Genomic DNA, 21,870 nt, shown 5'->3' on the forward strand with positions numbered 1-21,870 from the left:
CGGATGTCCACAACAGAGGATGTGCAAGCTGGCTCTAACACTGATGTCCAAAAGAGATGACGTGCAAGCTGGCTCTAACACGGATGTCCACAACAGATGACGTGCAAGCTAGCACTAACACGGATGTCCACAACAGAGGACGTGCAAGCTGGCTCTAACACGGATGTCCACAACAGATGACATGCAAGCTGGCTCTGACTCGGTTGTCCACAACAGAGGTCAGATGGGCAAGCTGGCTCTGCCCCACAGATACACAGAAGATGTTCAAGATGGGAACACTGCTACAGCTATAAAATACAAAAACCATGTTTCATACTTGCATATTATTTTACTACATGTATTTCCTCCACAATACAGAACATTATACTCATTATTTGCATTCTGCTATTGATATCTGAAGATATACCAGAAATTAGCCGGAAAACACTTTTAAGACATAATGTGCATTCTGCTTTAAGAAATATAGCTCAGAATTCACTGGTTAAATCAAATTTTTTGGACTAAATTGGCATGGCATGCAGACAAAATGTTGAGTTTTGAAACTGTGTCGTATCTGGTGTGAATCTTGAGTTATTTAATTTGGTCAGTATATCAGATGTGTACACCTGTTATATGTTAACTGTAAGAGTTTAGAATGTCTTGACAGTCATTGTGTTTGTAATACATTGTGTTATCTTTCAGATTTGTTTGACAGTTAAATATAATAATCAATAATCTTGTTCTGCATGCCGGTCAAATTGTTCCGTGGTAAACACCTACCCATTGTGGTCAACTCTTACCTGTTTTTTAGTCAACTGGTACCTACCCAAACTAAACCCGTACCCGATATACAGAAATAGGTGTAGGATGGTTAGCTTATAAGTCAAACTCATAGAGACAATTTTTATTTTCCTCTTGACGTTTCCACTTAAATTATCTAAGCATTGCTCACGCAAGTTGTCTGCTGCAGATATGTATAAGCAGCGAAAGTGTTGATGAAAATTGACACTTGTGGTTGATGTCTTTCAAGAATTCGACAATTGTGACAAAATAAGACAAATGAAACAAGTTGAATAGTTTGAATGAGGTACGAGTTGACAACAAGAGCACCGCATAACGGGTGCCACGCTCGGCTACAGGTGCTTGTCAGATTATTTTTTTAGAGGTCACAATGACCTTGACCTAGTGACCCCAAAATGGGTGTGGAGTTTAGAACAAATCAACATGCATCTACATATGAAGTTTCAAAGTTGTAGGTGGAAGCACTTTGATTTTAGAGCCAATGTTAAAGTTGTATAGTAGAGGTCACAGTGACCTTGACCTTTGACCTAGTGACCCAAAAATGGGTGTGGCGTGTAGAACTCATCAAGGTGCATCTACATATGAAGTTTCAAAGTTGTAGGTGGAAGCACTTTGATTTTAGAGCCTATGTTAAAGTTTTATATTAGAGGTCACAGTGACTTTGACCTAGTGACCCAAAAATGGGTGTGGCGTGTAGAACTCATCAAGGTGCATCTACATATGAAATTTCAAAGTTGTAGGTGGAGCACTTTGATTTTAGAGCCAATGCTAAGGTTTTAGCACGACGCCTACGGCGGACGACGAGCTGGCTATGACAATACCTCGGGTTTTCTCCGAAAACGCCGAGCTAAAAATGGGTACGAGTTGACCAAGGTACGAGTTGCCTTTGGGATGAATTGCCTGTAAAGCCTTGTTCTTTTTCTTTTTAATTGAAGATGTATACGGTGCTGGACTAGAGCACACGACTGCCATAACAATAACTTGGCTCTCTACTAACTGAGCTTAAGGGAAGATGTTTCTTACACACAAACACTATATTTCATTATTTGACGACATATGATTATGACGTGTTTATGCGGGTATTTATGTTTTATCAGAGACGTTTGCATATAGACAAACCGTGAAAACAACACTCGATACTCTTGAGCTGTTTTGATTGCATTAAAATTCATAATTCATGTATGTTAAATACTAACCTCATTGCTAATGTCATCAAAAATGATCACTCTTTGAAAGGTTTTGTGTTAATGTGAAACAACCGTCATCATGATGGCTGCATGAATGCTGGATAAGACGCGAGTTTTGATTGGTTCTTTCTAGGTATCGGAACCAATCAAATTTTATCGCGTAACCACATAGCAACCCGAATTTCGTGCAGTAATTCAATGCTATTGAAAATCGCGCGGAGTAATGAATCTTCCGCGCGATTTTTCATTAGCAACCCGCAATTTACATAGCAACCCGAGATTTGTACAGTAATTCAATGCTTAATTTTCGCGGAAGATATTTGTGTTCCGCGCTTTGTGGATTAGGTCCGCGCGATTTTATACACTACTATTTGTACAGAGTAGATAATATTAAGGTTCCGCGCGATTATTTGAGCCCGCTTTCTCTACGGGGTTGAAAGATAATTGTTCCGACGGAAAATATAGTAATGTTCCGCGCTTTTTAGATTTAGATTTTATGGAAAGCCAAAGGGGACCCCCGCTAAAATACATATACTTATATAGTAAATATCGGGATTTTCATTTTTCGCGGAACTTTCACTTTCCGCGAAAAACCAAGGCCAGCATAGCCATAAAATACTACATACAAATCGAAATCTAAAAAGCGCGAAACTTTCATATATTTTCCGTCGGAACAATTCTCTTTCAACCCTGGAGAGAATGCGGGCTCAAATAATCGCGCGGAACCTAAATATTATCTACTCTGTACAAAAAGTAGTGTATAAAATCGCGCGGACCTTATCCACAAAGCGCGGAACACAAATATCTTCCGCGAAAATTAAGCATTGAATTACTGTACAAATCTCGGGTTGCTATGTAAATTGCGGGTTGCTAATGAAAAATCGCGCGGAAGATTCATTACTCCGCGCGATTTTCAATAGCATTGAATTACTGCACGAAATTCGGGTTGCTATGTGGTTACGCGATAAAATTTGATTGGTTCCGACACCTAGAAAGAACCTATCAAAACTCGCGTCTTATCCAGCATTTATGCAGTCATCATGATGACTGTTTCACATTAACACAAAAAATTTTAAGGGCGAAAGCGTGATCAATTTTGATGACATTAGCAATGAGGTTAGTATTTAACATACATGAATTTTAATGCAATTAAAACAGCTCAAGAGTATCGAGTGTTGTTTTCACGGTTTGTCTATATGCAAACGTCTCTGATTAAACATAAACACCCGCAAAAACACGTCATAATCATATGTCGGCAAATAATGAAATATAGTGTTTGTGTGTAAGAAACATCTTCCCTTAAGCTCAGTTAGTAGAGAGCCAAGTTATTGTTATGGCAGTCGTATGCTCTAGTCCAGCGCCGTATACATCTTCAATTAAAAAGAAAAAGAACAAGGCTTTACAGGCAATTCATCCCAAAGGCAACTCGTACCTTGGTCAACTCGTACCCATTTTTAGCTCGGCGTTTTCGGAGAAAACCCGAGGTATTGTCATAGCCAGCTCGTCGTCCGCCGTAGGCGTCGTGCTAAAACCTTAGCATTGGCTCTAAAATCAAAGTGCTCCACCTACAACTTTGAAATTTCATATGTAGATGCACCTTGATGAGTTCTACACGCCACACCCATTTTTGGATCACTAGGTCAAAGTCACTGTGACCTCTAATATAAAACTTTAACATAGGCTCTAAAATCAAAGTGCTTCCACCTACAACTTTGAAACTTCATATGTAGATGCACCTTGATGAGTTCTACACGCCACACCCATTTTTGGGTCATTAGGTCAAAGGTCAAGGTCACTGTGACCTCTACTATAAAACTTTAACATTGGCTCTAAAATAAAGTGCTTCCAACTACAACTTTGAAACTTCATATGTAGATGCATGTTGATTTGTTCTACACGCCACACCCATTTTGGGGTCACTAGGTCAAGGTCATTGTGACCTCTAAAAAAATAAATCTGACAAGCACCTGTAGCAGAGCGTGGCATCCGTTATGCGGTGCTCTTGTTGTCAACTCGTTCTTCATTCAAACTATTCAACTTGTTTCATTTGTCTTATTTTGTCACAATTGTAAAATTCTTGAAAGACATCAACCACAAGTGTCAATTTTCAGCAACACTTTCGCTGCTTATACATATCTGCAGCAGACAACTTGCGTGAGCAATGCTTAGATAATTTAAGTTGAAACATCAAGAGGAAAATAAAAATTGTTTGGGTAGGTACAAGTTGACTAAAAAACAGGTACGAGTTGACCACAATGGGTAGGTGTTTACCACGGAACAATTTGACCGGCATGCAGAACAAGATTATTGATTATTATATTTAACTGTCACACAAATCTGAAAGATAACACAATGTATTACAAACACAATGACTGTCAAGACATTCTAAACTCTTACAGTTAACATATAACAGGTGTACACATCTGATATACTGACCAAATTAAATAACTCAAGATTCACACCAGATACGACACAGTTTCAAAACTCGACATTTTGTCTGCATGCCACGCCAATTTAGTCCAAAAAATTTGATTTAACCAGTGAATTCTGAGCTATATATCTTAAAGCAGAATGCACATTATGTCTAAAAAGTGTTTTTCGGCTAATTTCTGGTATGAACTATCTTCACACATAGCATCTGGTAAACCTTCAGATAGCAATAGCAGAATGCTAATAATGAGTATAATGTTCTGTATTGTGGAAGAAATACATGTAGTAAAATAATATGATAGTATGAAACATGGTTTTTGTATTTTATAGCTGTAGCAGTGTTCCCAACTTGAACATCATCTTCTGTGTACATATCTGAGGCAGAGCCAGCTTGCCCATCTGACCTCTGTTGTGGACAACCGAGTAAGAGCCAGCTTGCATGTCATCTGTTGTGGACATCCGTGTTAGAGCCAGCTTGCACGTCCTCTATTGTGGACATCAGTGTTAGTGCTAGCTTGCATGTCATCTGTTGTGAACATCCGTGTAAGAGCCAGCTTGCACGTCATCTCTTTTGGACATCAGTGTTAGAGCCAGCTTACACATCCTCTGTTGTGGACATCCGTGTAAGTGCTAGCTTGCACGTAATCTGTTGTGGACATCTGTGTTAGAGCCAGCTTGCACGTCATATGTTTAGGACATCAGTCAGAGATAGCTTGCATGTTATATACTTGTGGACATTAGTCAGAGCCAGCAAGGACAATCTCTGTTGTGGATATCTGTCTTAGAGCTTGCACGTCATCGGTTGTTCACATCCTTGTAATAACCAGCTTGCACATCAACTGATGTGGAAATCTGAGTCAGAGCCAGCTTGCACATCATCCGTTGTGGACATCTCTTTATGATTCTACTCTTTGCTTAGATTGACACTGTGACTTTAGTGTAATATGTTACAACCTTAAGCTATTCCTATTGTTGAATAAAAATATTGTGTCATTAAAATATATTTTGTTGGATAATTTGTATGTTGAGTTGTATTGTTTGGTCATTGCAAAGTATCAAGTTATTTTAAGACAAGAAAAAGCTCATCTTTCATCATGTATTTATATTAAAATTCTTGAATGTTAGTGAAGGTACAGTTCATATAATTAAAAGCAATTTTAATATGATTGCTTGTGTTTTATTGCACAGTGAATACCATCTTGTCTTTATGCTGACATATAGAACGGAAAAATAGTAAACTGTCGTTTTTATATGCAATGGGATTGTATATGAAGACTTGCATGTTCAGATGAAAAAATTGCCATAATTTTTCTCTTTATATTTTATTCCTGCTAAATGGTTGATGCAATAAAGTTAAGTCTTTAATGACTTGTGTTTCTTGTAATATTATTTGTAAGCAAATTTGGCTGTAGTATTAGATGCATGCTGTACAAGATACTGTAGATCAACATTATATTGTATGAGTATGAATAGATAATTCAAGGTGCACAGCCATTAATTTTGCCCTCCACCATCTCCGATTTTGGTTAGACAGTTGCAAGTTACTTGCATTAGTATGAAGTCTTAAAATAACTTAAGTATAATTGCTGTTGTGTTATTATTAACCTTTTCCTGCTCTGAGGAAATTTTAAATTTTCTACATGCAAACATCATAAAACCAGAACAGCCTGCAAGTAACTCACAATCTGTTCAGGTTTTATGCTGTTTGCTGCTCATCAGTATCCATGGGTTGGAAACAAAGCCTTTAAAACTTTAATATAGTAAGAAAGGTCTTAAATTAAATTTATTCTCGAATGTGTCTTAGTGCGTTTTTGAGTGGTACAGGGTTAAATGTCTCATTTTGTTTTTGATTATCTTTGGTTTATTGAACATATATGAGCCTTGCTCTGTGAAATAGGGGTTTTATGCATGTGCGTTTAGTATCCTCCCTGATTAGCCTGTGCGGTCTGCCCAGGCTAATCTGGAGTGCACATGCATTAAACCCCTTTTTCACAGAGCGAGGCTCATATGTATTAGACAGTGCATTCAAATAATACAATTTAAATCTGAATATTTTATTTAGTTGCAATACTCAAAGACCTATCAATATTGATAGGTCTTTGCAATACTTTAAAGCTTACTATGTTTGCAGTTTTAGTGAAAACACAAACTTTTAATCAAAGAAGCATATAATGTGTATTACTAATTTAATCAACTTCCACTTTATTCCATACACGTGTTCGACTCTGTGACATTATGTTCTGTCAAAGCTTTTTATTGCAAATTTATTAAACATAAATTGGTAACCTTGGGTATCCAAAAGGAATCCAAATTTTACTAGCCATAGACTTTCCAAAATGCAATTGTTTCTGAGAAGTATTTTTCTCTAGAAGGTGGCAAAACTCCTAAGCAATTCCTTTTTGGGCTAATGGTAGGGCTTATGCGTGTAACACCCATTGACAAATTATTAAATATACATTGAAAGGTCATTGTTCACAAAACAGATCATGATATAACATGATGCAGCATTTTGTACTATATCAAATTAAATGTTGCTGAAAACAGTAGAATATTCAAATTATGGACATTTTATTCTGTTAATAATGCTATCTTTCTAACATTACAAATCAATAAAGCATGCTTAACAATAGCAGAACTCTTTTGACTTTTAATTATCTTTTCCAGTCTTTAAATCTTTACAAAATTCATTGTCCCACTAACACCATCTTAAAAACAGGTTATGGCTTCCAATTGTTAATCAACTATAAAGCATGAACAAAGGCACAAATATCGCAGTATCTTTTGCAAATGATACAAATGTCCATGGCCTCGATACTGAACAAAAAGCAAGATTTCTTGTCAGGCGGTAAGCTGAATCCTTGAGAACATTCGAAAAATGTCCATTTAATGCGCCACTGGGCCGTTCCTATTTAAATGGGCATCATGCACAGAACTTGGCCATCCAGGTCATATGTCCAAACATTTCAAGTAACTGTCACAGACTGCTTGAAGAACTAAACTGCTGATAAACAAGGACCTATGCTCAGATGTTGAAGCAGGACATGCACTGTGGGTTCCATCAACAGTCCAATCATTCTACATCATTCAGGAAATTCATAGGCAATGATCTTCAGCTCATGACGAGATTCTGGAAATCTGAAGTACTGCTCCATCATTGCTGACAAGACTCTACATGTTGAAATGACTGTGTAATGTTGAGTCCCTGAAATACAAAAGTAAAATTCATGCTAGAGTTTAGCCATATTAATTATGCTTGATTGCATTGAAAGCTTTATGCTTATTAAGACATTCTAGAGTCCGTTTTCTGGGAGTAATCAGTACTTTGTATATATGAAGATAAAGAGACCGCTAATAAACAGGGTTGAACCCAAAATGTTCCCATCACTAGGTGAACACCATATCCACTACGCCAGCCTGACAAAGTAAATGAAGTGAAGCTTCTAAGTTATGTCTCATTTGATTGTTAACAAGAGCACGCCCTGCAGGTTCAGACCTCTCATCTATTTTTTTTAAAGTTGAAGGGACCTATCTCAATACTTCAATCACAAAGGAGGGAGAGGTGGGGTGGAGAAGGGTGTATAGTGTGGTGGTGTGGTCATTTATTACACATCTTCCAAAAATGAAAAAATGATAAAAATAAATATTTGTGTTTTTTAGCCATGTTTAAAAAAAATGGGCAGGGGGTATAGTGTGAGGGTGTGGTCATTTATTAGATGATCTTTCAAAATGAAAAAAAAAGTACTTTTTTCTTTTTTTGGGGGGGGGGCGTGGGGGATGGTTTGGGTGGAGTCTATTGTGGTATGTCAGATAAGAGTTGCTTTGTAACGCTTGTAAAGAAGTTATGGAAATTTTAGCAAAATTTAATAATTTCACCTTGAGAGTCATGGTCATTCAAAGGTCAAGGTAAAATTCAACTTGCCAGCTACAGTAACTTATGATAGCATGACAGTATTTGAAGTTTGAAAGCAATAGCCTTGATACTTGAGAAGTAAAGTAGATCAAAACACAAAATTTAACCATATATTCAAAGTTACTAAGTAAGAAAAGGACCATAATTCTGTCAAAATGACAACCAGAGTTATTCAACTTGTCCTGTACTGTCCCCTTATGATAATTTGCGAGTGTTCCCAGTATGAAAGCAATATCTATGATACTTTAGGAGTAAAGTGGACGAAAACACAAAACTTAACAAAATTTTCAATTTTCTAAGAATAAAAAGGGCACATAATACTTTCAAAATGCCAGTCAGAGTTACATAACTTTGTCTGCACAGTCCCTTTATGATAGTAAGTGTTGCAAGTATGAAAGCAATAGCTTTGATACTGTAGGAATAAAGTGGACCTAAACACAAAACTTAACCAAATTTTCAATTTTCTAAGTATAAGAAGGGCACATAATTCTGTCAAAATGCATGCCAGAGTTATCTAACTTTGCCTGCCCAGTCCCCTCATGGTAGTAAGTAAATAAGTTTTATACTTGATACTTTATGAGAAAAGTGGACCTAAACACAAAACTTAACCGGACGCCGACGCAGACGCCGACGCCAAGATGATGACAATATCTCTTTTTTTTCAAAAAAAAAAGATGAGCTTATAAATAAAATGTAACATATTGCAAACTTGATTACACGATTTTTCATAAATACTCTTTCAGCTTTTTATTTATATATGAAGGCTAGGGTCACTTTCTGCGAGCCTTACAAAAAAACTAACTATATTTGCAATTGTCAAGACTCCTTCACATACAATTTACCTTTGCTTATTCCAATATCCTTTTGCCAACCAACATTGTGCGGTCACGTACCATACATGGTTCCACAGTTGTACAGAATTCCTACAAAATAAATGAAGTATACATTTACAATTCAAATTTCTTTTCAAAGAATGTGTAGGTAACTAAATTCCCTATACATTACTTTAATGTCATAAAATAAATTTCAAACAAGGGCTGTTTGTAAAACATGCATGCCGCCCATATGGATTGTCAATTGCTGTGGCAGCCATTGTGTGAATACGTTTTTTGGCACTGTGACCTTGACCTTTGACCTAGTGACCTGAAAGTCAATAGGGGTCATCTGCGAGTCATTATCTATGTACCTATAAAGTTTCATGATCCTAGGCATAAGTTCTTGAGTTATCATCCGGAAACCATTTTACTATTTTGGGTCACCGTGACCTTGACCTTCGACTTAGTGACCTCAAAATCAATAGGGGTCATCTGCGAGTCATGATCAATGTACCTATGAAGTTTCATGATCCTAGGCATAAGCGTTCTTGAGTTATCATCGGGAAACCATTTTACTATTTAGGGTCACTGTGACCTTGACCTTGTGACCTGAAAATCAATAGGGGTCATCTTCGAGTCATGATCAATGTACCTATGAAGTTTCATGATCCTAGGCAAAATCGTTCTTGGGTTATCATCCGGAAACCATCTGGTGGACAGACATATGGACATTCGGACCGACATGTGCAAAACAATAATCCTGCTCTTCTTCGGAGGGGGGCATAAATATTTAACAGATGTATTTAACAAAAATTAACTTGATTCATCAAATTAATCAGTATCGAATAATAGACCAGTTTCACAATATGAACACCGATACTATTTATAGATATCAATCATATCACCTGACGCGTTGAATTGCAGAACAAGGCTGAACGTGGAACTGCATTTTCTTTTGCTATGCAAATTGCGTTGAATATCAAGATTATAATGCGCACTTGACACTGGTTACAATTAAGTCAAACATATGAATACAGACAACCATCACATGTCATGCTGTGTTAAGTAAAAAAATTGATAAGTAATTCAAATATAAAAATTATAACACCTAAATAATGATTCAAGGACATAAGTTATGTACTATTAGTGTATATTAATGAATTATATTTAATCTTTATATATAACAATAGATGTGTTCATCAGAAACACAATGCCCACTACTGCGCCGCTTTTAATTCTACATATATTTTTTTAACCTTTGACCTTGAAGGACGACCTTGACCTTGAACTTCCACCACTCAAAATGTGCAGCTTCATGAGATACACATGCATGCCAAATATCAAGTTGCTATCTTCAATGTTGCAAAAGTAATGGCCAACGTTAATTTTTTTTCGGACAGACGGACAGACTGACATCCTGACTGACTGACGGACAGTTCAACTGCTATATGCCACCCTTCCAGGGGCATACAATTTCCAGTTACCCATAAGCATCAGAGTAAATGTGGTCTGAAGACTAAACATCGATTATTGCACAAATCGAAGTCATAAATTAGCAGTATACAATACTAAGTATTGTAAGACTACAATTTTCAAAGGTAGGATGTGTACAATTTCATGAATTATAGAACGTGTAAGAGTTGAATCAAGCATCAGACAAAGTCCTATCAAATAGAAGAAAATGACACAAATGTTTAGCATTAAATTTTTGAAATATTAAAAATATATAGGTATAAAGCACTTTATAATTATGATAAAACTGGCTAATATGTATACAGTATTTAGTTTCTGACAATCTTTTTGGACAGATGACTTTCAATGTTGACAATATCTTTTATGTTCAGTAAAAGCAACAATTGAGTATTTGGCGTTAAATTATTCCAAGAAACAGCTACGCAATGCTACAACCATGAGACGCCATGGTCACATGGAGGTGTCATTAATTGTGTTAAATGACCAGATGACCAGATATCTACAAAATGTGGTTTATGACATCACGTTGTTATTTAGTATTTGTCTGCACAGTATCTGATCATAAAGAGGTTATGGGTTTGTGCTGAATACAGGGGAATTTAAACGCAAGATCTATCAATAAATAAAATAATTGATTAATCGCCCAAATAATGGAAAAACAAAGAGTGTCAGATAATCCAATAAGTTTAAGACTGTCAATTTACACACACTAAGAATTGAAAGCCATACTTGGAGTGTCAGAGTTTGTGCAAAAAAAAAGAATACAAACAAGAATACAAACAAGTACTTTAATCAAGAAAATGTATTTCATATATTGGCACTTAAAATGGAAAGTATATATTAAGTAATTAATGGCTATATCTGATGAAGTCAACTTGTGTTGGCAATATCATTAAGTAGATCTAGCTGAATGATCGAAAGCAGAGCGATATTGCGATGCACTATTAGAAATCTCTACACGTTCAGCCTCATTCTGGAATTCTGCAATCATTTGACTACCTGCTATATTGGCTTATTGTGAAAAGGGTCTATTCACTTATAAATACTTTAAAGAAGTAGATTTTCCATCACTCTACAGCTGTTGGGCTTTCTTAAAGGTATTTGGGAGTAAAATAAATCTACTCCAAGTTTTTATCACAAAAAACTTCCAACAAGTGGAGAATTAGCCGCATTTAGTGGATGATTTAGAAACATGATTAATTTAAATTAGATCTACATGTAATAGCTATTGAAAAGTTAAGTTATCCAGTTATTCTTGCTGCAATGTGGATAAGAATAATACAAACCAATAGCTGACAAACCTGATATCAGTGATATGTTGACCTTTGAAGTCGAAATTGAGACCTGAAATCTGTCTGTATAGAGAGGCACAATTTGTTTGGCATATCTTCAACCATTACTGGCAACACACACCTACAAAATTTATATATAAATTATATTAAAACATAAATTTATTAATAATTTTATTTATTAATTTATGACGAAATGTTTAAATCTAGGTCAGCTATAACGAAACTAAAAACGGATTAAAAACAATACCTTATTTTAATTAATAGGTTGAAAACAAAAATAAATGTATTAATATATTGACGTTCAACTAAACGAATACAAGACACAAGTACATTACATTACAATAAGTTATTATTTCAGTCGCATTCGGAGAAAACTGGGCTTAGTGCATGTGCGTAAAGTGTCATCCCAGATTAGCGTAAGCCTGTGCAGTCCGCACAGGCTAATCAGGGACGACACTTTCCGCATAAACTTCATTTTCGGTAAGGAGGGACTTCCTTGAAATTAAAAATACCATAAAAGCGGAAAGTATAATCCCTGATTAGCATGTGCGGACTGCACAGGCTAATCTGCGATGACACTTTACGCACATGCATTAAGCCCAGTTTTCTCAGAACGCGGCTCATTTAATTAACAATTGTCAACATTATGCATATTATCGGATAGTTTTACACAATATTAAAAAAGTACAAATACAAACCTGGTAATACATGTAAATGATCGTATGCAATACAGTTATTGATCCCAATCTGATCTATTTCCGAATTATCTGCGAATCCATCGAGTAGAAACAATAACCATGCAATTCGCTCCGCCATCTTGAAACAACGCACTGATTGTGTTGCATTTGTTACAAAGTATCTGATTGGTTATTTCTAAGTATCGGATCCAATCAAATTTTTCGGGTAACTAGGGATTCTAACACCTAACAACCCGAGATTTGTACAGTAATTCAATGCTTAATTTTCGCGGACGATATTTGTGTTCCGCGCTTTTTGGATCTGGTATTTACTGGATTTTCTCTCTTTAATAGACTTCTTAAAATAGCATTCTACAATCTCCGCGCGATTTTAAACACTACTATTTGTACAGAGTAGATAAATAACGTTCCGCGCGATTAATTGAGCCCGCTTTTTCTACAGGGTTGAAAAATAATTGCTCCGACGGAAAATATATGAAAGTTCCGCGCTTTTTAGATTTCGATTTGTATGTAGTGTTTTATGGCCATGCTGGCATTGGTTTTTCGCGGAAAGTGAAAGTTCCGCGAAAAATGACAATCCCGATATTTGCTATATAAGTTTATGTTTTTTAGCGGGGGTCCCCTTTGGCTTTCCATACGTTACAGATATCTCTTTAAACCATTTTGTAAAACGTAAATCCGAATGAAATTTCTATGACATTTATACGAAAAGAAAAACCTAATATGACTGCTATATTTTTTTACAAAACTGATCATTGTAGTATTAATGATATGGACAATACATACGGTGAGTTGTTGCCAGGCTATATGCTGTGAAAATACTTTTGGCCACCGTTCGTTGCAGAGCCTCTGTGGCCTCTTTATAACTACATCCAGTCGCGTGCAGTTTTATGATATGAAACAAACGATTATGAGAATATTTAACAAATTTTACATACATGTACTGTGAAATATTTTCTGTACGAATATGTAGTTTACTTTGACACCAAAGAAGAAAATAATTATTGTATGACATTCGAAACCGATATACTTTTTTCAATTAATTATATAACTTTAAATTTTTGCCTTTACTATTTATATTGTTCGGACTCGCCTTTAAAAAAAACGCGTAAAAAATAAAACGGGATTCTATGTCTATTGACAGTCTAACAGGCATGTTATATGGAGATATTGTACATTTTAAGAATTTGTTCTTCCCATTAACATTTAAAATATTTACATTTGACGAATTAAAGGACAAGGGACGTTAAGGGTCGTTATTTGCCTTTATCCAAATTATTTTCAATCTACTATGAACATAAAGTGCAGAGAGTCATCTTTTCAAAATATCCTCAATGCATGTATTTGTTCAAAAGACGTTATCTCCAGCCCGAGACAAAGATGCCCACTATTTTCCAATTTTGACGTCGTTTAACGTTGCTTTTTACGGCAACGTCACAACTACGAATTGTATCGACGCAGATTGCCGCGCTTATTATTCAATCAGCATTAAAAATTTGGTGATCCACAATGTGAGAAATGATTTAATTCATGTTCATAAATCAAAGTAACATATTACATGTCATATGATATTATTATTTCTTCATATCGCTAAATGTTTTACGCAAAATAATCACACATTGTTTATAACATTTTTTTAAATCGCATCATCATAATAAAACTAGAACATTCTTATAAGTAACAACGAAAATATTAATAAAACAACAACAAATACGGTGTAATATCATGACCTATTGTAATAACATATTCCGTATGCACATCCTGATCGCGTAACCTTGTACATATAGAGAATATTATGTGAGTTTTGGATAAATATCAAGTTTATCATGCGAGGCTTAGAACCGATGTAGCGCGAGGCATGCCGAGCGCTAACATAGTTCGTGCCGAGCATGATAAACTTGATATTTATCCAAAAATAACATAATATTCTATTTATCCTATTATTTCCTCACAATTTTCCATTAATAATTGTCAAATATGGCTTTTTTGACGTTTTAGTTTTTCCGTAGTTGACAAATCACATTCTCCAATTTTTGGAAAAACCCAAATCTGATTTAAATATAGCGATAGTATGAAGCTTATGTTTATACAATCGTTGTTATACTAACGATTTTCATCTGGTAAATGTTCACATTCTTCCAATAATGACATTTTTTTCTATCATGCCATCCACACATTATTCTGCCCATTGATATTTGTCACCAAAAAAACAAAAAAATAAAACCAGTCAATTTTATAAACATGTCAGTTACACGACTTTCAACAATCAGTATAAAATATTTTCAATGTTGCAAATTGTAATATTGCTTACATTCACATCTTTAAACAAGAGATGTGTTTGTCAGAAACACAACGCCCTCTACTGCGCACTTGACGCCTATTAATGCATTTAACCCCTTTTTCTCAGAGAAATCATTCAGCACACATTTTATAGACTTGTTTTGTCTTAATCAGATGTAAATGAACACACATTTTATAGACTTGTTTTGTCTTAATCAGATGTAAATGAACACACATTTTATAGACTTGTTTTGTCTTTATCAGATGTAAATGAACACACATTTTTAAGACTTGTTTTGTCTTTATTAGATGTAAATGAACACACATTTTTAAGACTTGTTTTGTCTATGTCTCAGAGCGCGTCTTAATATTTAATATGACACGTTAGCAGCATCTGAAATGTCTGCAGCCCAATTTCTCGGACCATCTGACGGTTGATCAGTTTGGTGTCGCCTGAAACAAAGGTACCACAGCGCACTTGTAACGTGCGCACATGTTCCAACTACACGTGCTCCCACTGGGCAGCTGCAAAACCATGCGTCGACTGACCCCTCCTTAAAACGTATGTAAGACAGGTATTGCTTTCGGGACACATGCCGACTTTGGAACTTCAAGCACAGCAAACTCATATTGTGCACATAACCGTGAATTGAGTATATTCCGTCACTTGACATGTGCTCTTGTGTATAAGAAGCCGCCAGCTTAACTGTGTATACACCAAAGATTAGACATCTAAGTTCATCCTCGGTCATTATTGGACAGTTTATGTCTAGTTCGTCCATCGGTTTCCACGATGCCTTGGTTATTTTTTCTATGTCGTTGTCAGAGATGAATTGTTGTAAATCGTTGTTCTGCCCTGACAAATACAACATTCTCTCTGCAACTATTTTGTCTTGATCGGAGTCCCCGCTACTTAGAGCCGGTCTGAAGCGGTTGCAGATTGCTCCAACAATTCGCACATAGTCACCTTAAATAAATATCATATATATAACAGGAATCTCATTACATAAATATACACATTATTATTAGGACATTTTAAATAATGTTAATACATATGTGTAGGATTGTATTAAGTGTATATAACGTGACGGTTTCACTCTGTTTACTCCATGTACGTTTTAACGCAAGTATGTGTTATCTATTTTGTGAAATGATTATGAATGTTACATAAAATATTTTACCAATAAATGGCACTTGGGTGTTTGGCATTGTCCTAGCTAAATATGTCCATGTCTTGAGTCTGCCATTGGTTGACTCGACAACCCATCGCATCTGTTTAAACAATACACTTATACACTTAGACCGTTGAAACGATAGTTATTTTAACCGTGCTATTAAATAATCAAATGATTGGCGAATTATCGGTTAAGCGAGTAAGTTTGAACACAGTATATAATTATTCACAAAAAGGTATAAATACATCTCAATATATTACATTTATATTGTGATCTAATCATAAATCAAGTACATGTGCGCGGAGATTTACCTTCGTCACAAGCCTCGACTTGTTAGACTCTTCGCTTGTGTGCTGTGTAGACCCCTTTCGCATAAAAGATGGCATCTGCATAGTTACACCAAGTTCTTCGAGAACAGTCGACGCATCTCGGAAACCTCTGTCAACTACGACCACATCACCTTCCTGAATCCAGCTCTGAAACGTTTTGTTTACGGCATGAATGTACTCATATTTTCGTATTGACTATAATTTGTATTAGTATGATTATCGTACTCATCCATTATCATCATCATTATCCCGATTATCACCATTATCATCATCTACATCATAATAATGAATACCACCACCATCATCGTAATCAATATTATCATCGTCATCATTATCATCATCATGCGAATCATTATCGACCTTATCGACATCATCAACAAAATCATGCTCATGATCATAATCATCACCATGATCATGATATCATCATCATCATCATCATCATCAAGTTGGTTTCCTACATTTTGTTTTGTTTAAAAAAAAAAGTTATATGACATGTTTGAATGTAACCAAACCTTAAAATCCTCAGTATTTTGATTGATGATGTGTTTCAGTATATTTGCATCTGAGTTTTTGCTATCCGCCAAGTACGGTCCCAAAATAGATATAATGTAGCCAGTGGTGGACACAACAATCATTGGCTTGACAAGTGGCCTATGCTTGTGCATGGAGTACGACCGACGTGCGAAAGAAAAGTTTGAACTTTTTTGTATATATATATATGTTCCATCTAAAACAATTATTGATTTATTTTGGTCAGATGCAGCGAACAATTCTTGCGCTAGAGGTCGTGTATGGGTCGTTTTTATCTCCTCTCTGGAAACATGTTTAAATCCCATATTCTTTGGCACGAACGATTTCATCAAAGATTTTCTTGACGATTTCAACGCACGCCGAATCTGTAATATAAACACATTATTTATAAAGCCCACTTTCTTTTAATTTCCATAAGAGTGTTGCTTTTTTGTAAACTGCTTTAAAGATTTTTTACCTCTTGAAATATATCCTGTTAAAATAAATAGAACGATTTTCATTTTCGGTTATAGTAAGCAATATTTCAATTATGAATGCTATTACATACATAATTGCATTAAGAAAATGTTGAAAACTGATGAATGTTTACCATCATATTCATCGTCTAAAAAGACTGAAAAGTTACTTTTCTTCCACGATATATTGTGAAAGAGAAATTTAAAAATTGAAATTAAGTTTACCAGTATCAACATTCAATCTATGGATACATTTGGTAAATCATATCACAGTCGCCTTGGTATTTAAATAGGTTGTATTATCCGAACCACATAATACCTGCGCAATCGTCATGTTGAACAAAGTGCTGAGCAGCGCATTCCCTAAACTAGTTCTTAGTTTGACTAGGAGCAATATTCATGACCTGTGTGTATACATGTATATAAGATAAGGACAGTAGATCTTTCATTCCTCATCAGCGTGATTATGCAATTCAAATTAGGATGCGTACCAGTAAGATTCCAATAATCAGCATCCGTCATTGTGGATGGGTCGTCAAAATCGATGCAAGTTTATACTTTCGTGAATAAAATGTGGTTGTGCACAAAATGAACAAAATGTTACGCACTCTTATAAATAAAATCATGTTTTGAAAACGTATATATTATTGTAAGATAATACTTGTTACAAAAAATAATCAAAGACCATGCTCTTTACCTCTTGCATAATCACTGAACACGCTTCCTTGACGAGGACGGATTCTGTATACGATGAAACTAGTCTGTAATTTAATAAAGAAATGGTATTGGTTTTAATTTTTATAAGTTTAAGTTTAGTTTTTAACAAATGTTGATGGCAGTCTCGATCGAGCACGACCTTAGATGTATATCTTTCCACATACTAATTTTAACCTTTACAAAATCGGTCATATGCAATATTATGTTTATTTTTCACTTTCTAAATCCATTGTAAACGGCCCAATGATTATGTTATGGCTGACTGGAATAGTTCATGAAAAAAATCAATACTCAATAAAAAAAAATATATTACGAAATACCTTTTGTTCTTCTTGTAAGCTGATTTCAGCTTTTCGTTAGCTACGAGCTTTACCAAAGGGTGGTTCCTGTAAATGTCGTCATTATTGACAGTTTAAGTAAGCAATCAATTTCCCATGTTTTGTGAAATTTGTATGAAATCAAAGAAAGGGAAAGTTTTACATTGTGTATGGTACCGTTTGTCAGGAGAAATTGTGAATAAGCGAATAACACATATTTTTTCTTTACAATCGAACCTCGACTTTTATCGTTGATTGATTCAAAATATTTCGGCTCTTATCCTAAATATAAAGTGGTTATATAAATAAGGGAACACAGATAGCTTTCAATATAATTGGTATTTTGAATGCCAAGCGCTTATGCAATATACAGTTGCCATTGCTAGGCATTGTACTGTTCTAAGTGCCTGTTCGTAATGCAACCGGATCATTGCGATACTTTGGTCTTTACGAATTTCTCATATAGAGTTTATCTGATTCGTTCGGAGCTCATAGAATTCGAAGTAGCTCTTGACTTTGGGCAAGTAACAGACGCATCAAGACCAATTCCACATCACCGTCACACATAGGTTTCGGTGGCAAGACCGAGTTCGAATGCTACGCCGTTTACAAAGCTTTTCTGCTGTTACAGTCAGTTTTTGTAAGCATTAACGCACATTTTGAATAAGCTTAGTATATCAGTGCATTGAATTTAATTGCAGAAAAGCTACCTTATTTATGACAATTACAACTTACCCGTTTTCTGAAAAGGTATCTTGGATGTTTTTCTCCACGACAGTCAGTGCCTGAATTACATGAGGAAAAAACTGATAAAAAAGAACCAAATGATTATAGCATGTACACTGTTTCAAGAGTATGACAATACGTTAATGAAATTGTGCATTAATATTTGAATATGATAATCAATAGGGATGCAACGGAGAGTAATGTATGAATTAATACCTCTAACGTGAAAACGCAAAATCCATATCCGATGGAACTTTTTGGTGCCGCGTCTAAGTTTGTAATAAATTTGCAATGGTTAAGCAACCACAAAACGTCACTGAAATATATATAAAAAAAGATCGTCATGAAATGGCGATAGAACTTCGACCAAATTCCTATGAACTTATGTGATCCAATGAAGAGTAAAATATATATGACTTTCTTTTACATTATTGTAACCACTAGAACATGTAGAAATCCTATGAAACCATTGCTCACCTGTCTTCCACCGTCGATGTGACAATGGAAAATCACGTTTTGTATGCCACAGGGACCTAGATAGCATTTCAGTGATGAACGATGGTTTCGTTTTAAGAGTCATTTACTGTGGCCATAGTCGACTTTTAGAAATGAACGATGGTGTTATTTTAAGAGTCATTTACTGTGGCCATAGTCGACTTGCAGTAATGAACAATGGTGTCATTTTAAGAGTCATTTACTGTGGCCATAGTCAACTTACAGTAATGAACAATGGTGTAATTTTAAGATTCATTTACTGTGGCCATAGTCGACTTGTAGTATTAGACGTAGGTGTCATTTAAAGAGTCATTTACTGTGGCCATAGTCGACTTGAAGTAATGAAAAATGGTGCCTTTTTAAGAGTCATTTAACGTGGCCTTAGTCGACTTGCAGTAATGAACGATGGGGACATTTTAAGAGCCATTTGCTGTGGCCATAGTCGACTTTCAGTAATGAACGATGGTGTCATTTTAAGAGTGATTAACTGTTGCCATAGTCGACTTGCAGTAATGAACAGTGATGATATTTGAAGAGTCATTTACTGTGGCCATAGTCGACTTGCAGTAATGAACAGTGGTGACATTTTAAGAGTCATTTACTGTGGCCATAGTCGACTTCCAGTAATAAAAAAGGGTGTCATTTTAAAAGTCATTTACTGTGGCCATAGTCGACTTGCAGTAATGAACGATGGTGTCATTTTAAGAGTCATTTACTGTGGCCATAGTCGACTTGCAGTAATGAATAGAGGTGACATTTTAAGAGTCATTTACTGTGGCCATAGTCGACTTGCAGTAATGTACGATGGTGTCATTTTAAGAGTCATTTACTGTGGCCATAGTCGACTTGCAGTAATGAACAGTGGTGACATTTTAAAAGTCATTTACTGTGGCCATAGTCGACTTTCAGAAATGAACAATGGTGTCTTTTTAAGAGTCATTTACTGTAGCCATAGTCGACTTTTAGTAATGACCGACGGTGTTATTTTAAGAGTCATTTACTGTGGCCATAGTCGACTTTCAGTAATGAACGATGGTGTTATTTTAAGAGTCATTTACTGTGGCCATAGTCGACTTTTATTAATGAACGATGGTGTTATTTTAAGAGTCATTTACTGTGGCCATAGTCGACTTGAAGTAATGAACAATGGTGTCATTTTAAGAGTCATTTACTGTGGCCATTGTCGACTTGTAGCAATGAACGATGGTGTCATTTTAAGAGTCATTTACTGTAGCCATAGTCGAATTGCATTAATGAACGATGGTGTCATTTAAAGAGTCATTTACTGTGGCCATAGTCGACTTTTAGTAATGAACGATGGTGTCATTTTAAGAGTCTTTTACTGCGGCCATAGTTGACTAGCAGTAATGAACGATGGTGTCATTTAAAGAATCATTTACTGTGGCCATAGTCGACTTGCAGTAATGAACAGTGGTTACATTTTAAGAGTCATTTACTGTGGCCATAGTCGACTTGCAGCAATGTACAATGGTGTCATTTTAAGAGTCATTTACTGTGGCCATAGTCGACTTGCAGTAATGTACAATGGTGTCATTTTAAGAGTCATTTACTGTGGCCATAGTAGAATTGCAGTAATGAACGATGGTGTTATTTTATGAGTCATTTACTGTGGCCATAGTCGACTTTTAGTAATGAACGATGGTGTCATTTTAAGAGTCTTTTACTGTGGCCATAGTCGACTAGCAGTTATGAACGATGGTGTAATTTTAAGAATCATTTACTGTGGCCATAGTCGACTTGCAGTAATGAACAGTGGTGACATTTTAAGAGTCATTTACTGTGGCCATAGTCGAATTTCGGTAACGAACGATGGTGTTATTTTAAGAGTCATTTACTGTGGCCATAGTCGACTGGAAGTAATGAACGATGGTGTCATTTTAAGAGTCATTTACTGTGGCCATAGTCGACTTTTAGTAATGAACGATGGTGTCATTTTAAGAGTCTTTTCTGTGGCCATAGTCGACTTGCAGTAATGAACGATGGTGTCATTTAAAGAGTCATTTACTGTGGCCATAGTCGACTTGCAGTAATGTACGATGGTGTCATTTTAAGAGGCATTTACTGTGGCCATAGTCGACTAGCAGTAATGAACGATGGTGTCATTTTAAGAGTCATTTACTGTGGCCATAGTCGACTTTTAGTAATGAACGATGGTATTATTTTAAGAGTCATTTACTGTGGCCATAGTCGAATTGCAGTAATGAACGATGGTGTCATTTTAAGAGTTATTTACTGTGGC

At 35.7% G+C, this 21,870-nt stretch overlaps 1 protein-coding gene and 4 long non-coding RNA genes across 8 annotated transcripts in view; 1 reads left to right on the forward strand and 4 right to left on the reverse strand.

Moving 5' to 3' along the window:
* The window catches only part of LOC127869461 (uncharacterized), an 80,636-nt gene extending 67,441 nt beyond the window's left edge, over positions 1-13,195 (reverse strand). Inside the window, exons 1-4 of one of the 4 annotated variants that reach the window (XR_008044573.1) lie at positions 12,586-12,730; positions 11,897-12,008; positions 9,150-9,230; positions 6,949-7,599 (exon numbers count right to left, since the gene is read on the reverse strand). This is a non-coding gene — a long non-coding RNA (uncharacterized LOC127869461). Of the gene's footprint in view, positions 1-6,948; positions 7,600-9,149; positions 9,231-11,896; positions 12,009-12,585 lie in introns of those variants that run through there. The other 3 variants (XR_008044580.1, XR_008044578.1, XR_008044576.1) reach the window with 3 other exon arrangements.
* The window catches only part of LOC127869503 (uncharacterized), a 99,339-nt gene extending 85,526 nt beyond the window's left edge, over positions 1-13,813 (reverse strand). Inside the window, exon 1 of the long non-coding RNA XR_008044604.1 lies at positions 13,372-13,813. This is a non-coding gene — a long non-coding RNA (uncharacterized LOC127869503). The remainder of the gene's footprint in view (positions 1-13,371) is intronic.
* Positions 3,001-5,762, forward strand: LOC127869514 (uncharacterized). The gene is made up of 2 exons (XR_008044651.1): positions 3,001-3,083; positions 4,728-5,762. It is a non-coding gene; the product is annotated as an uncharacterized LOC127869514 (long non-coding RNA).
* A 277-nt stretch (positions 13,814-14,090) lies between the features above and the next one.
* On the reverse strand, positions 14,091-17,744 carry LOC127869439 (uncharacterized). Its single transcript, XM_052412021.1, has 4 exons — positions 17,675-17,744; positions 16,882-17,265; positions 16,352-16,516; positions 14,091-15,832 (listed from the first exon to the last, which is right to left on the reverse strand). The coding sequence occupies exons 1-4, from the start codon at positions 17,687-17,689 to the stop codon at positions 15,779-15,781; spliced, it is 618 nt and encodes a 205-aa protein (XP_052267981.1). The 5' UTR covers positions 17,690-17,744; the 3' UTR covers positions 14,091-15,778.
* Positions 17,745-18,062: 318 nt separating this feature from the next.
* Positions 18,063-19,386, reverse strand: LOC127868049 (uncharacterized). Its single transcript, XR_008043863.1, has 4 exons — positions 19,332-19,386; positions 19,125-19,174; positions 18,393-18,458; positions 18,063-18,116 (listed from the first exon to the last, which is right to left on the reverse strand). It is a non-coding gene; the product is annotated as an uncharacterized LOC127868049 (long non-coding RNA).
* Positions 19,387-21,870: the final 2,484 nt, after the last annotated feature.

This window comes from Dreissena polymorpha, chromosome 1 (assembly GCF_020536995.1).
Source record: "Dreissena polymorpha isolate Duluth1 chromosome 1, UMN_Dpol_1.0, whole genome shotgun sequence".
Lineage (NCBI taxonomy): Eukaryota > Metazoa > Mollusca > Bivalvia > Myida > Dreissenidae > Dreissena > Dreissena polymorpha.

What these genes read in the sequence shown, in the direction of transcription:
- LOC127869439 (XM_052412021.1), bottom strand. An exon ending in AAAATACTGAGGATTTTAAG is followed by an intron (nt 16,517 to 16,881) that starts GTTTGGTTACAT and finishes AAAACGTTTCAG; the next exon opens with AGCTGGATTCAGGAAGGTGA. An exon ending in AGTCGAGGCTTGTGACGAAG is followed by an intron (nt 15,833 to 16,351) that starts GTAAATCTCCGC and finishes TATTTATTTAAG; the next exon opens with GTGACTATGTGCGAATTGTT.